General features: G+C 36.6%; 1 protein-coding gene across 4 annotated transcripts in view; it reads right to left on the reverse strand.

The window, feature by feature from the left end:
- The window catches only part of ARHGAP32 (Rho GTPase activating protein 32), a 267544-nt gene that overhangs the window by 99245 nt on the left and 150581 nt on the right, over positions 1-17718 (reverse strand). For all 4 annotated transcript variants that reach the window (XM_060103222.1, XM_060103220.1, XM_060103221.1 and 1 more), the window contains one exon: positions 12973-13059. In XM_060103222.1, coding sequence (XP_059959205.1) covers positions 12973-13059 — 87 coding nt within the window. The remainder of the gene's footprint in view (positions 1-12972; positions 13060-17718) is intronic.

Genomic DNA, 17718 nt, shown 5'->3' on the forward strand with positions numbered 1-17718 from the left:
AAACATCTAGAACCAGTAAGTGATTATAGCAAAGTAGCAGGATACAAGGTTAATATACAAAAGCCAATTGCTTTCCTATATACCAGGCAATAAATAAGTGGAGTCTGAAATTAAAAACACAATACCATTTACATTACCACCCAAAAAATGAAATACTTAGGCATAAATCTAACAAAATATGTACAAAATCTATATGAGGAAAACTATAAAACTCTGGTGAAAGAAGTCAAAGAACTAAATATGGAGAGATATACCATGTTCATGGACAGGAAGACTCAATATTGCCAAGATGTTAATTCTTCCCAACTTGATCTATAGATTCACAATCCTTCCCCAGCCTAAACCCCAGCAAGTTATTTTTCTGAATATTGCCAAACTGATTCTAAAGTGTATATGGAGAGGCAAAGGTCCCAGAATAGATATTAAAGAAGAAGAACAAAGTTGGAGGATTGATGGTATGTAACTTCAAGACTTACCATAAAGCTACAATAATCAACACAATATGGTATTAGGAAAGGAACAGACATATACATAAATGGAACAGAATAGACAGCCCAGAAACAGACCAACCTAAACACAGTCAACTCATGTTTGACAAAAAAGCAAAGGCAATACAATGGAGAAAAGATGTTTTATTTCAACAAATGGTGCTGGAACAACTGAACATCCACACACAAAAAAATATATCTAGACATAGACCTTACATCTTTCACAAAAACTAACTCAAAAATACCTTAGCATAAGACACAAAACAATAAAACTCTTAGAAGATAACACAGGAGAAAATATAGATGACCTTGGGTTTGGTGATTACTTTCTTTAGATACAAGAGCAAAGACACAGTCCATGAAAGAAAGAATCGATAAGCTGGACTTCACTGAAATTAAGATTTTCTGCCCTGTCGAGAGAATGAAAAGACAAGCCACAGACTTGGGAGAAAATATTGGCAAATAACATATCTACTGATAAGGGATTTTAACCAAAATATACAAAGAACCCTTAACAATCAACAATAAGAAAACAAACAACTGATTTTAAAATGGGCACCTCACCAAAAAGACATACAGATGATAAATAAGCATATGAAAGGATGCTCCACACCATATGACATCAGGGCAAGGCAAATAAAAACAAGAAGATATCACTACACATCTATTAGAGTGGCAAAAATCCAGAACAATAATAACACCAAATGCTAGTGAGGATGGGAAGCAACAGGAACTTTCCTTCACTGCTGGTATGAATACAAAATGGAACAGCCATTTAGGTAGACTTTTCAGTTTCTTACAAAATTTATCATACTCTTAGCACAGGATCCAGCAATTGCACTCCTTGGTGTTTACCCAAATGAGCTGAAAATTTTTGTCCACACAAAACCTGCACACAAAGGTTTACAGCAGCTTTATTAAAAGCTGCCAAAGCCTGGAAGCAACCAAGATGTCCTTTAGCTGGTGAATCGATAAATGAACTGTGGTACATCCAGACAATGGAATATGACTCAGCACTACAACAAAGTAAGTATCAAGCCATGAAAAGACATGAAACTTAAATGCATATTGCTAGGTGAAAATAGCCACCCTGAAAAGGCTACATATTATATGATTCCAACCATATGGCACTGTAGAAAATACAAAAGTATGGAGAAAATTTAAGAAAAAAATCAGTGGTTGACAGGGGCTAGGGGGAAGTGAGAGATGAATAGGTGGAGCACAGGAGATTACAGGACAGTGAAACTATTCCACATACTATAATGGTGGATACACATTATAAATTTATCCAAACCCACAGAATGCACAACACCATGAATGAACCCTTAATGACAATGGTACGTCAATGTAGGCTCATTCATTGTAACAATGTACGACGTTAGCAGGGGAATGTCCATAGTGGAGGAGGATGTGCATGTGTGAGGACAAGGGATGCGAGGGAACCTTGTACTTCCACTCAATTTTGCTGTAAACCTAAAATTGTTCTAAAAAAAAGTTTATTAAATTTATAAAAAGTAATCATGTTCTCTTCTCTCTATAGAGTTTTGCTAAAAGAAATATATATCAATAAGCAACCACATAAAGGAAATAACATTCAGAGCCTCAAAAGGTAAATACTGGGGACTGGATTTCAAAATTCATTTCTTCATACATCAATAAACTGATTTCTTTCAACTTTTAAAAACTGTTCTTGTGCTAGTAAAAAGTCTGCGTTTTTATACAGATTTATATGCAGGAAATTACAACCGTAACACATAATTTGCAAATTCTCTCAAACTGTTTTAAAGTCACTGAGTAAAATTCTAAAAATAGTAAAATACCTATCTTTTCAGTAGATGTGGAAGAAAAACTTTAAATTTCATATGTAAAAAAACAACCTTAATCATGGAATTTCCAAATGGGCTGAATAAAGTAAATGATCAGAGTATTTTAGAAGTTCAATTATTTTATGAAGAACAGAACAAAAAATTCACTATGTACATCTGTCTAAATTTTAATTTGCAGCTAATTTATAACCTTAATAATTATTACTATCAAGTAAGTATTGCTTCTCCAAGGATAACAAAAATCAACAATTCTTAACAAAGCTCATAAAGAAGAATGAGAGAAAAAGAAAAATACCAGTGTATATAGGATCAAATTTCTAAAACAAAATTTTATTCTTTCTTTCATTCATTCACCAGATATTTACTGAGCACCTACATAGTACCAAGCCCTGGAGTGAGCATTAGAGATACAACAGAGAAAGTACCATCAAACCTCTGACTTCTTAGAATTTATTTCTAGTGAGGAAAAAAATACTTTTTAAGTTAATACATAAATAAAATAGTGATACTTTTGTGCTATAAAGAAGTGATATCTAACCTGCCTCCTGAAACTGAGCAGGCACCAGACACAGCAACTGCGTGTGTGAATGGAGTGATGAGCTGACCAAAAGGTCAATGCCTTGTTGCAGGAAAAAACTCAGGGTCTTTTAGGAACTGACTGAAAGCTAGTGAGACCAAAGTGTAGGAGTGAGAAGATTGTCCCATGATGCTTAGAAAAAGTAGGCAAGGTCCAGATCCTGCACGGCCCACACAGGCCTTGGTAGCAGTTTGGGTTTAGTTTTAAATTCAGTGGAAATCTACTGAAGAGTTTTAACCATGAGAGTAACATGTTTAAATTTACATTTTACCTCATTCTGGCAGTTGAAGTGTTATAATCAAGTATAGGGTGCAAACACAGATGCTATCAACAATGGGCTAACAAGATACAGCGTTTGAGATACAGCTTGGTAATAATAGAGGTGGAAAGAGTTAGACAAAATCTACACATACTTGCGGTCCTTTCTGAGAAGAAGTCTTCACCTATGTCCTCTGAAGACTCTTTTATCATGAGAAAGTTTATCATGCAAGAGAATTAGTACTTTGAATTAACTGTATGTATGATGAAGTTCAGTGAAAAGAAAGACCTGATTTAAATCTCAGCCTGGCGTTATCCCAAATAGGGGACTTTACACAAGTTACTTAACACCAACGAATAGCAGTTTATTCTCCTACATAATGGGAATAGTAACACATATATTTCAGAGAAAAGTTTTTAGGTTTAAATAAGAATGTTTGCGATCTGCTTATATTCAATATATTGTGTTTATACACAGATGCTCTTCAAACGTTAATCATCAACTCCACCCCCTTAGTAACAACATATTCTAAACCGACCAAGTGGAGGAGTTATTTAATACCGAGGAATGCATTTCTGATGGTGGAATTTCAAGTATCAGAGTACAAGAGATATTTTGAGACAGAAAAGCATTCCCCTAAAACCAACTGTTTACTCCATCAACGGAGACATAAAGAAGCTTTCACATGACTGTAAATATTTTTTAACACCTTTATTGGAGTATAATTGCTTTACAATGGTGTGTTAGTTTATATTGTGCGACAAAGTGAATCAGCTATACATATACATATATCCCCATATCTCTTCCCTCTTGCGTCTCCCTACTACCTTCCCTATCCCACCCCTCTAGGTGGTCACAAAGCACGTAGCTGATCTCTCTGTGCTATGTGGCTGCTTCCCACTAGCTAAATATTTTACATTTGGTAGTGTGTATATGTCCATGCCACTCTCGCACTTCGTCATGGCTTACTCTTCCCCCTCCCTGTGTCCACAAGTCCATTCTCTACGTCTGCATCTTTATTCCTGTTCTTCCCCTAGGTTCTTCAGAACCTTTTTTTTTTTTAGATTCCATATATATGTGTTAGCATGCAGTATTTGTTTTTCTCTTTCTGACTTACTTCACTCTGTATGACAGTCACTATGTCCATCCACCTCACTACAAATAACTCAATTCCATTTCTTTTTATGGCTGAGCAATATTCCATTGTATATATGTGCCACATCTTCTCTATCCATTCATCTGTCGATGGAAACTTAGGTTGATTCCAAGTCTTGGCTATTGTAAATATAGCTGCAATGAACATTGTGATACATGACTCTTTTTGAATTATGGTTTTCTCAGGGTATATGCCCAGTATATCCACTGGGATTGCTGGGTCATATGGTAGTTCTATTTTTAGTTTTTAAGAAACCTCCAGACTGTTCTCCCCAGTGGCTGTATCAATTTACATTCCCACCAACAGTGCAAGAGGGTTCCCTTTTCTCTACACACTCTCCAGCATTTATCGTTTGTAGATTTTTTGATGATGGCCATTCTGACTGGTGTGAGGTGATACCTCACTGTAGTTTTGATTTGCATTTCTCTAATGATTAGTGATGTTGAGCATCCTTTCATGTGTTTGTTGCTAATCTGTATATCTTCTTTAGAGAAATGTCTATTTAGGTCTCCTGCCCCTTTTTGGATTGGGCTGTTTATTTTTTTGATATTGAGCTGCATGAGCTGCTTGTATATTTTGGAGATTAATCCTTTGTCAGTTGCTTCGTTTGCAAATATTTCCTTCCAGTCTTGTTTATGGTTTCCTTTGCTATGCAAAAGCTTTTAAGTTTCATTAGGTCCCATTTGTTTATTTTTTTTATTTCCATTTATCTAGGAGGTGGGTCAAAAAGGACCTTGCTGTGATTTATGTCATATAGTGTTCTGCCTATGTTTTCCTCTAAGAATTTTATAGTGTCTGGCCTTACATCTAGGTCTGTAATCCACTTTGAGTTTATTTTGGTGTATGGTGCTAGGGAGTGCTCTAATTTCATTCTTTTACATGTAGCTGTCCACTTTTCCCAGCACCACTTACTGAAGAGGCTGTCTTTTCTCCATTGCATATTCTTGCCTCCTTTATCAAAGATAAGGTGACCATATATGCATGGGTTTACCTCTGGGTTTCTATCCTCTTCCATTGATCTATATTTCTGTTTTTGTGCCAGTACCATACTGTCTTGATTACTGTAGCTTTGTAGTATAGTCTGAAGTCAGGGAGCCTGTTTCCTCCAGCTCCATTTTGCTTTCTCAAGATTGCTTTGGCTATTCGGGGTCTTTGTGTTTCCATATAAATTGTGGAATTTTTTGTTCTAGTTCTGTGAAAAATGCCATTGGTAGTTTGACAGGGATTGCACTGAATCTACAGATTGCTTTGGGTAGTACAGTCATTTTCACAATGTTGACTTTTCCAATCCAAGAACATGGTATCTCTCTCCATCTGTTTGTATCATCTTTAATTTCTTTCATCAGTGTCTTATAGTTTTCTGCATACAAGTCTTCTATCTCCTTAGGTAGGTTTATTCCTAGGTATTTTGTTCTTTTTGTTGCAATGGTAAACAGGAGTGTTTCCTTAATTTCTCTTTCAGATTTTTCATCATTAGTGTATAGGAATGCAAGAGATTTCTGTGCATTAATTTTGTATCCTGCTACTTTACCAAATTCATTGATTAGCTCTAGTAGTGTTCTGGTAGCCTCTTTAAGATTCTCTAAGTATAGTATCATGTCATCTGCAAACAGTGACAACTTTACTTCTTTTCCTATTTGGATTCCTTTTGTTTCTTTTTATGTTCTGATTGCTGTGGTTATAACTTCTAAAACTATGTTGAATAAGAGTGGTGAGAGTGGGCAACCTTATCTTGTTCTGATAATAGTGGAAGTGGTTTCAGTTTTTCACCACTGAGAACGATGTTGGCTGTGGGTTTGTCATACATGGCCTTTATTATGTTGAGGGAAGTTCCCTCTATGCCTACTTTCTGGAGGGTTTTTATCATAACTGGGTGTCGAATTTTGTCAAATGCTTTTTCTGCATCTACTGAGAAGATCATATGGTTTTTCTCCTTCAATTTGTTAATAAGGTGCATCACACTGATTGATTTGCACATATTGAAGAATGCTTGCATTCCTGGGATAAACCCCACTTGATCATTGGGTATGATCCTTTTAATGTGCTGTTGGATTCTGTTTGCTAGTATTTTGTTGAGGATTTTTGCATCTATGTTCATCACTGATACTGGCCTGTAGTTTTCTTTTTTTGTGACATCTTTATCTGGTTTTGGTATCAGGGTGATGATGGCCTCATAGAATGAGTTTGGGAGTGCTCCTCCCTTTGCTGTATTTTGGAAGAGTTTGAGAAGGATAGGTGTTAGCTCTTCTCTAAATGTTTGATAGAATTCACCTGTGAAGCCATCTGGTCCTGGGCTTTTGTTTGTTGGAAGATTTTTTCATCACAGTTTCAATTTCAGTGCTTGTGAATGGTCTGTTTATGTTTTCTACTTCTTCCCGGTTCCGTCTAGGAAAGTTGTGCTTTTCTAAGAATTTGTCCATTTCTTCCAGGTTGTCCGTATTATTGGCATAAGGTTGCATGTAGTAATCTCTCATGATCCTTTGTATTTCTGCAGTGTCAGTTGTTACTTCTCCTTTTTCACTCTAATTCTGTTGATTTGAGTCTTCTCCCTTTTCTTCTTGATGAGTCTGGCTAATGGTTTACCAATTTTGTTTATCTTCTCAAAGAACCAGCTTTTAGTTTTACTGATCTTTGCTACTGTATCCTTCATTTCTTTTTCATTTATTTCTGATCTGATTTTTATGATTTCTTTCCTTCTGCTAACTTTTGGTTCTTTTTGTTCTTCTTTCTCTAACTGCTTTAGGTGTAAGGTTAGGTTGTTTATTTGCGATGTTTCTTGTTGCTTTAGGTAGGATTGTATTGCTATAAACTTCCCTCTTAGAACTGCTTTTGTTGCATCCCATGTTGTGTTTTCATTGTCATTTGTTTCTAGGTATTTTTTGATTTCCTCTTTGATTTCTTCAGTGATCTCTTGGTTATTTAGTAGTGTATTCTTTAGCCTTCATGTTTCTATTTTTGCAGTTTTTTTCCTGCAATTGATATCTAGTCTCATAGCGTTGTGTCAGAAAAAAATTCAATTTCAATTTTCTTAAATATACCAAGGTTTGATTTGTGACCCAAGGCATGATCTATCCTGGAGAATGTTCCATGAGCACTTGAAAAGAAAGTGTATTGTGCTGCTTTCGGATGGAATGTCCTATAAATATCAATTAAGTCCATATTGTTTAATGTGTCATTTAAAGCTTGTGTTTCCTTACTTATTTTCATTTTGGATGATCTATTGGTGAAAGTGGGATGGTAAAGTCCCCTGATATGATTGTGTTACTGTTGATTTCCCCTTTTATGGCTGTTAGCATTTGCCTTATACATTGAAGTCCTCCTGTGTTGGGTGCATTATTATTTACAATTGTTGTATCTTCTTCTTGGATTGGTCCCTTGAGTATTATGTAGTCTCCTTCTTTGTCTCTTGTAATCATCTTTATTTTAGAGTCTATTTTGTCTGATATGAGAATTGCTACTCCAGCTTTCTTTTGATTTCCATTTGCATGGAATATCTTTTTCCATCCCTTCACTTTCAGTCTGTATGTGTCCCTAGGTCTGAAGTGGGTCTCCTGTAGACAGCATATATACGGGTCTTGTTTTGTATCCATTCAGCCAGTCTGTGTCTTTTGATTGGAGCATTTAATCCATTTATATTTAAGGTAATTATTGATATGTATGTTCCTATTACCATTTTCTTAATTGTTTTGGGTTTGTTATTGTAGGTCTTTTCCTTCTCTTGTGTTTCCTGACTAGAGAAGTTCCTTTACTTAGCATTTGTTGTAAAGCTGGTTTGGTGGTGCTGAATTCTCTTAGCTTTTGCTTGTCTTTAAAGGTTTTAATTTCTCTGTTGAATCTGAATGAGATCCTTGCTGGGTAGAGTAATCTTGGTTGCAGGTTTTTCCCTTTCATCACTTTAAATATGTCCTGCCACTCCCTTCTGGCTTGCGGACTTTCTGCTGAAAGATCAGCTGTTAACCTTATGGGGATTCCCTTGTATGTTATTTGTTGCTTTTCCCTTGCTGCTTTTAATATTTTTTCTTTGTATTTAATTTTTGAGAGTTTGATTAATGTATCTTGGTGTGTTTCTCCTTGGATTTATACTGTATGGGACTCTCTGTGCTTCCTGGACTTGTCTGACTATTTCTTTTCCCATACTAGGGAAGTTTTCAATTATAATCTCTTCAAATGTTTTCTCAGTTCCTTTTCTTGTCTCATCTTCTTCTGGGATACCTATATATTCAAATGTTGGTGCGTTTAATGTTTTTCCAGATGTCTCTGAGACTGTTCTCAATTCTTTTCAGTCTTTTTTCTTTATTCTGCCCTGTGGTAGTTATTTCCACTATTTTATCTTCCAGGCCACTTATCCGTTCTTCTGCCTCAGATATTCTGCTATTGATTTCTTCTAGAGAATTTTAAATTTCATTTATTGTGTTGTTCATCATTGTTTGTTTACTCTTTAGTTCTTCTAGGTCCTTGTTAAACATTTCTCGTATTTTCTCCATTCTATTTACAAGATTTTGGATCATCTTTACTATCATTACTCTGAATTTTTTTTCAGGTAGACTGCCTATTTCCTCTTCATTTGTTAGGTCTGGTGGGTTTTTATCTTGCTCCTTCACCTGCTGTGTGTTTCTCTTCTCATTTTGCTTAACTTACTGTGTTTGGGATCTCCTTTTCGCAGGCTGCAGGTCTGTCGTTCCCGTTGTTTTTGGTGTCTGCTCCCAGTGGGTAAGGTTGGTTCAGTGGGTTGTGTAGGCTTCCTGGTGGAGGGGACTGGTGCCTGTGTTCTGGTGGATGAGGCTGGATTTTGTCTTTCTGGTGGACAGGACCACGTCCAGTGGTGTGTTTTGGGGTGTCTGTGAACTTCTTATGATTTTAGGCTGCCTCTCTGCTAGTGGGTGGGGTTGTGTTCCTGTCTTGCTTGTTGTTTGACATAGGGTGTCCAGCACTGTAGATTGCTGGTCGTTGAGTGGAGCTGGGTCTTAGCATTGAGATGGAGATCTCTGGGAGAGCTTTCGCTGTTTGATATTACGTGGGGCCTGGAGGTCTCTGGTGGACCAACGTCCTGAAATTGGCTCTCCCAATTCAGAGGCTCTTAAGACCCTGTCAGCCACACAGCTGGTTGGTCATGGCACAGTTGGGACAAATTTAGGCCTCCTGACTGACAGTCCATTTCCTTCTACTGTAAATATTTATGAAAAACTTGATCTCCAGAAAAAATAAGCTATTATACATTGATGAATTCCGATAAATACAAAGGTAGTTCTTACAATTCAACTTCAATAAGAACCATTCATTTCAACTTCTCTAAAGCTTACTATGGAACAAAAAATTACTAACTACTTCATTAAGCAACAATTATTCTTAAACAAACAAAACTATACTCAGAGGGGGAAAGATCAGAACCAAATTTTCATTAGGGCACATGTTAAAATAAATTCTTGCAACAGCTAGGTTTAAATTAGTCATTTTAAAATTAACACTTAGGGGCTTCCCTGGTGGCGCAGTTGTTAAGAATCTGCCTGCCAATGCAGGCGACATGGGTTTGAGCCCTGGTCCGGGAAGATCCTACCTGCAGAGGAGCAAGTAAGCCCGTGCGCCACAACTACTGAGCCTGCGCTGTAGAGCCCGTGAGCCACAACTACTGAAGCACGTGCGCCTAGAGCCTATGCTCCACAACAAGAGAAGCCACCGCAATAAGAAGCCTGCCCACCACAACAAACAGTACCCCCCGCTCGCCACAACTAGAGAAAGCCCACATGCAGCAACGAAGACCCAACGCAGCCATAAATAAATAAATAAATAAATAAGTGAGTAACTAAGTAAGTAAGTAAGTAAGTAAATAAATTTATTTTAAAAAAATAACACTTAAAAACTGATGTTTTTAAACCAGACTATTTGCCTCACAGAGGTTTTAAGAATTAAATGATATGCTGCATGCCATAATACTTGTGTACTAGACATATAAGTGATCAAAAAATGCCTACTGAATTTGGATCTATGCAGTATGGCAGATATTGCTTACATTTCTGGGTTCACAATTTAAAAAGAAATTAAAACTGTAAAAGGCAGAGACAAAGACACCATTACAAGATTCAAAGGTAATACCTAAAGAAATCAGTATCACTTAACCTACAGAAAGGAAAAAGATCACAGCTGTTTAATTGGACACTTCTAAGATAAAAGAAAAAGCGAAGAAAGTGGGTTAAGATGAAGGACCAAGGGCTTCCCTGGTGGCGCAGTGGTTGAGAGTCCGCCTGCCGATGCAGGGGACACGGGTTCGTGCCCCTGTCCAGGAGGATCCTGCATGCCACGGAGCGGCTGGGCCCGTGAGCCACGGCCGTTGGGCCTGCATGTCTGGAGCCTGTGCTCCACAATGGGAGAGGCCACAACAGTGAGAGGCCCACATACCACACACACACAAAAAAAAAAGATGAAGGACCAAGAATTTTGCTTAAATAAACAAAATTTCAAGTGCACATTATTAAAAACTAGAAATTAGCAAAGATATGAAATATGAAATTAGCTTCTATAATGAATAGATTACAGGGCGTAAGGGTGATCGTATCTCATCTGAAGATTAAGCAATCTCTAAAATCTGTTGTAGATTGCAAATTCCAAGGTGATGCAAGAAAAGCTGACAATCAGGAAACTGAAGTCCTTAGTAGCTCCTGCTAAGATTTCATATAGCTTAGGAAAGCAACTTCCATAATCTGGGCCTCAACTTTCTCATTTGCAAAATTAGAAGGTTTGATTGTGAGTCTCTCTTGGTTATAAAAAAAATGATTCTAGTTTAATGTGGTTTATGGCTGACATATATGGCAAGAATACAGAAGGTAAGCCATGAGAACATATCAACGATTACTTACAGTGTGAGGCAGAGGAGAAATGTGACAGCATTATGACAATGCAGTAAATTACTACTTTCATGTAGTAAATAGTATAACAAGTAGTCTGAAATTTTTTAAGCAGCTTGACAAGATATTTACAACCAGGAAATAGCCTTAATTACCTAGGTCACTAATTCATGGAGGCATAATCAAGTAACGATTATACATTTTAATGTATGGTACCAAAATACCATGCTTACCTTTTGAAGGTCATTTTTTAAGAACAGCATAGGTATTTTTGACATTATGTTTTGCTTATGAGAATAGAAATATTTGCATTGTCAGAACAAATGGAAATCACTGGTAAGAAGAGAAGATGCTAAAAGGTGTAGGTTTTAGATGGAATAATAAGTTCATGACTCACGTGCCAATCATGTACTCTAGATAAAGAAAAAATGTTTTATATTCCTGTATTAGCAATGGTTCATCATAAAAGCATTTGATATTTTCACTTAAAAGTTAACTCACCAAATAGAAGTATTTTTATGAAATATGACATGAAACAGTGATTCAGAGCTGCCCACTTCCTCAAAGGAACCAAAATGACATACAGTAAAACATGTATAAATGATATATAACTTTGAACATATATATACAAGCTAAGTCAATTTCCAATCTCATATTCTCTCACCTACAAATAAAAGCACTTAATTATAAAAGGTTTGCCCTTAAAGTCACACCAAGACTAAGAACTTAAGTATTTCCCATATGAAATAGCCATCAGACTTTTCCAGATTATTTAATTTTTAATTTCAGGTACATGAATAATACTTTTTGGAAAAAAAAACCCATAAACTCCCCTATCTTACTCTCTCAAAGAAAACTAAAAACTTTGTACATAAGAAAGCTTTCCTCAAAAACACTTGCTTTACAATGACTAGTTCAAAGATAGGCAAGAAGGCTCAATGAACAAAGAATAAATAAAGGAACTAACTGCTTACTTGATGGAGGAAATAATCAATGCTACAAATGACATATTTTAAATCTCATTAAGAGAAAGTCATGGTAATTACCCTCAAAAAAGTTCTAATACTAAGAGTTAAGAAATAGCACACTTCTGAAACATACACATATTGTTACACCACAGTGGAACTTACCATCTTGGTTAGAAAAGTGTGCATCTGATGCAGACACTACTTAGTCTGTTCTTTTATTGTAATATGTGACCAGTAGCTGACTCATTTAACCTCATCATCAATAAAAAATATATTTCCTTTACTCTTTTTTTTAAAAGGATTTTATTTATTTATTTTTAATTATTTATTTGGCCATGTTGGGTCTTCGTTGCTGCACACAGGCTTTCCCTAGTTGCGGCGAGCGGGGACTACTCTTTCATTGAGGTGTGCGTGCTTCTCATTGCAGAGCACAGGTTTTAGGTGCATGGGGTTCAGTAGCTGTGGCTCGTGGGCTCTAGAGCACAGGCTCAGTAGTTGTGGCACATGGGCTTAGTTGCTCCACGGCATGTGGGATCTTCCTGGACCAGGGCTCAAACCCGTGTCACCTGAATTGGCAGGTGGATTCTTAACCACTGCGCCACCAGGGAAGTCCCATTTCCTTTACTCTTACAGGAAGAATTTTCACTTACGTTTGTAAATTAAATATCTATTAAATTGACTGTTTCAACTCTGAGTATATGCAGAAATGCCAATATGAATGGGAGAAAGAATAAAGTAAAACATTTGTGTTACCACAGTCAATGTTATGTTCATATTTATTCATTTATTCAATGTTATTCATTCATATTTAATTCTCATTAAATTTTATGTGAAATGGAGAACACATCCACAAAATTACCTGACAAGCAATGTGCACGAGGTAGACCAGCTCTTTAGATTCACAGCCATTTTTTGTTACTTCATTCTGTTCTTCTGAAAGTGAAAGCTATGTCAAAGAAGAAAGGGCAAAAGAGAGGAAGAGAAAGTCATGATTAATGAACAAAATAAAATAAGCATTCAATAATACCTGTCCCTCCCCATCAACTTAATGTAAGATATGCCTTATAATAGAACTCTATTGCTTAAAGCAGATAAAATGAAGAATTCAGGATTTTTTAAAAATATGCTTCTACTTGAAAAAGGATACATGTATATGTATAACTGAATCACTTTGCTGTACACCTGAAGCTAACACAACATTGTAATCTACTATATTCCAATATAAAATTAAAATTAAAAAAATAAATAAGAAATTAAAAATATATTTCTAAAAATTTTCTTTGTAGTTTATATCTAAACTAGCACAATGGTATAACAGCAGTAAATAAAATAGTACATTCATCCCAAAGCAGGCCTTCACATCCCTGAGGTACAGCACAAATGTGAAAGGAAGGCATTCAGGTGGGCCCTGAGAGACAGCGTGACCGGTGGTCTAAAAGAGCTCAGGCTCTATTACGGAGACTGCACACTGGGTGCCCAGAGAACAGGTTGGGCCTGCAGACACATTTTACTTCAGACTCACCATGCAGGTCTGAACACTGGATTTTATTTTATTTTTATTTGAACCAGCAGCTAACATTTAGAAACTAAGCGGTTTCTTATGAAAAATACAAATTTCTGACTTCTATCGAAAAACCTGAAAATCTGAACTACTAGACCCATATTCTCACATGGGCAACAAGTGGCTGGAGCTAAGTGACCACCCCCCTCTGAATGAGGCAAGTATTCTCCCAGAGACTTTGTCACAGAAGTGATTACTCTTTATTTTTTAGTCAATATCTAGGTTGAATGTTAACTGTCATTCATCATGCTACTTGCTTTGTTATTTTTTTTACACCCTACTCACTTCATTCATTTATTTACATATCCTTCCCATCTAGGGATGTGAATTTGCAAACTCAGCTCCAGATACAGACAACCCTGAGTTCAAAAGTGCCACTAACTGGTTATATAATGTTGACCTACCTAACCTCTCATCTGGAAAATGGGAATGATATAATAACACCTATTCTCAAGTTCGTTAAATGAGATAATGCATTTAAAGTGTTTACCAAGGTGCCTGGCACTTACTTAATAAATATTACCTATCATTATAGTTAATATTATAAGAAATATAAAGTTGATGAGAATATAGTCTCTATTTTTTGAAAGCAGTATCACTGGAAGTATTAAAAAAGAAAACAAAAAAACTCCTGGTATTAGGAGAAGTTCAGAGGATAATGATCATTCTCACACTAGCCAAAAATAAGCCAGATTAAACTACAAAATGAGTTTTTTAAAAAGTGAGAAGAAACCTACATGAACTAAGTTGCAAACAGGGACAAGACTTTCCTGAGACAGAAGAGATTCATATGGATGTGCTCAGATACCTGGCAAAGACGCAGGAGGATAAAGAACCTGCCTTAGACATGATAAGGAGAAACCAGCCAAACCCCAACTGACTGCATGTGGACTGGAGTGACAGATAAACTAAAATTCCAAGGAGCACCATCAACACCTACCCAGCAACTGACTCCCACAGGTATTCACCAAGTGGACACGGTCAGTACACCAACGGCGGGGCAGGGGGAGAGAGCAGGAGAACTGAGAGATATGAACCCATGAAGTGTGTGGAGTCTCCCCAAGCACAAGGCAGTGCAGTGGAGATGGAGAGAAGGCAAGAAAGCTGAGAAAGATCCTCTGAGGCTCTCGGGGCATTTAACAACTGGTGACTGGAGGTGGCACAGAAAAGCTGAGAGAAACCCCACTGAGGCATCGCGGGTGCTGTAAGAGGATAAGGCAGCTACACACTAGGATCTGGGCAAGGGTAGCCGGAAGGGAGCACTTGCTGGCACAGAAAGCTGGGGAGCAAAGAGAACAAACAACCAGGTGGGTTGCTCTCCCTCAGTTCAGAAAACTACAGGCTTAGCAGTAAAGCACAAAAAGATCTCACCAATTTTCACTTTTCCCTGCTGAAAAAAAACAAACTTCCTGAACCTACACTCAAAATATTTAAAAGTAATGATAAACTAAAGCAAAGTTGCCAAAGGCCAGGTCTATATCAGCCATAGGTCAGCTTGACTCAGGGCCCCATCAAACATGACTATCATAATCCACCACAACAATCTAATAGAATGGAAGAAGAAGGGATAATAAGCCCATTCCTGAAGATAAAAATTATTGACTTTAGTCTCTACTGTCTCTTATATAACATATTCGGCATAAAAAATTACAATACATACATGGAAGCCAGAAATTGTGATCCAAGGTCAAGAGAGGAAACAGGATAAGGGACAGACACAGAAATGGCCCAGATATTGAAATAATAAAAAGAATGTAAATTAATTATGGTAGAAATTCTAAAATTTAGTCTGAAAAGATAATATGTAAGAATATAAGAATACAGGGAATTCTAGCAGAGACTGATCTACAAATATATTCAAAAGAAATGCTAAAAATAAAACTATGCTGTCAGATATTAACAGCAAACTGAATACAGTAAATGAAAGAATCACTGAACTTGAAAACAGGTCAACAGAAAGTATCCAAGCTGAAAAAAAAACAGAGAAAATAAGGAATGACCAAAAAATTAAATAAATAAATAACGGTACAGTTAAGATCTCTGAAAGAATACCAAACAGACAAGCAATATGTACAACTGGCATACCAGAAGGAAATGGGATTGGAATGGGGCAGAGAAGTATTTGCTGGGACAACAGATGAGAACTTTCTAAAACAGGTGAAAGATACCAACTAACAAATTGAAGAAATAGTGAACCCCAAATAGGATAAATTTCAAAAATCACTACTAGGCATATCAAATTCACACTTTTGAACAACAAAATAAAGACAAGAATCTTTAAAGCAGGCAAAGAAAAAAACATATAACATTAAGGGGAAAATAGATAAGTGACAGTTAAATTCTCACCAGAAATAAGAGAGGCCAGAAGACAAAGAGAAACAGATTTAAAGTGCTGGAAGAAAAATACTGTCAATTCTATATCCCACTAAAATAAACTTCAGAAAATTAAGAAATATAAACACATTTACAAGTGACAAAAGCTGAGAGAATATGTTTCTAACAGACCAGTGCAATAATAAAAGCTAATACAACTTTCTAAGATTGAAGGGAAATAGTACTAGACAAAAACCCAGAACTTCAGGAAGGAATAAACAACATCAGAAAGGGTAAATATGAAGTAAACATAAAACACCTAAATTCTCAATAGTAATAGACAGTAGAAGTTTGAGACTATCTTAATAGTTTTGAGAAAAGAAAATAAATTAACCAAGGTTTTATTCATACCTAAACCTACAAGAAAAAGAGCAAAAAGAAGAAGAAGAAAAAAAAGCATTTTCTGATGATTAAAAACTTAATGAGTTTGGACTTCCCTGGTGGTGCAGTGGTTAAGAATCTACCTGCCAATGCAGGGGATACGGGTTCGAGCCCTGGTCCGGGAAGATCCCACATGCCGTGGAGCAACTAAGCCCGTGCTCCACAACAAAAGAAGCCACCACAATGAGAAGCCCGCACATCACAATGAAGAGTAACCCCCACTCGCTGCAACTAGAGAAAGCCAGCACGCAGCAACGAAGACCCAACGCAGCCAAAAATAAATAAATAAGCAAATAAATAAATAAATAAATAACATTTTTTTTAAAAACCCACAAAACAAAACTCATTAGTTCCCATCAACAAATCCTCACTAAAAAGACTTCCAAAATATGTACTTAAAGATGAAAAAGGATTCCAGGATAAAGAACTAGGTATAAAGCAGAAATATTGAGCAAAGAATTCAGCAAATAAGTATTATATCTAAACAAATCTTAATGTATAACAGAAATAATGATTAATTATAAGAAATAAAGAGATGAAACTATAAATCCTGAACAACACTACCATGGAGGACAAGAAAGAGTAACCCCACTTAAAACATTCTAAGTGCTGGTATTGCTTGAGAGAAAAAGTAAAGACACTGATAAACTTCAGACTAAAAATTAGGTGTTCAAGTTAAATTTTTAATGGTAGCCACTAAAAGAACAGAAAAACCCACTGTAACTTCCAAACAATAAAGAGGGAGGTAAAATTTTTAAATGTCAATACCTGCAACAGAATTAAGAGTAGAAGAAAATCAATCTTCCTAAGTAAAACAGAAGGGGGAGGAAGGAAAGGGAGGGAAGGAGCAAATTTCCAAATTAAAGCAAGGAGATGGGGTGGGGGGATTAAAAGCAAAACAGTATAGTCAAATGGTATCAACAAAATGGTGGAGTAGGCAGCTCCAAACTCCAGTCCGTTCACAGAAACATGAAAAAACAAGCAAAAACTCTGAGAACGAACTTTCTCACTACTCTAGAAAACAGCAGAAACCCATGAACATGTTCAGGGTGAGACACATGCACGCAAAGGACATAATAAGACCCTAAGCTTTCGCCTCTAATTAAACTTTAGCTAAGACAGAGCTGTAAACAGCTTGGTTAAGTACTGAATGAGCACCCCACCACAAAGGAAATGTGCAAAGACTGGAGAAGTGGCTTTTTGTTCGTTTTATTTTCAGCTCCCGGCATTCAAGGAATTCCCTGACAAAACCCTTCTGGAACACAAGCTAAAAGAAGGAGCGTTCAGTGA

Source organism: Mesoplodon densirostris, chromosome 7 (assembly GCF_025265405.1).
Source record: "Mesoplodon densirostris isolate mMesDen1 chromosome 7, mMesDen1 primary haplotype, whole genome shotgun sequence".
NCBI classification, from domain to species: domain Eukaryota; kingdom Metazoa; phylum Chordata; class Mammalia; order Artiodactyla; family Ziphiidae; genus Mesoplodon; species Mesoplodon densirostris.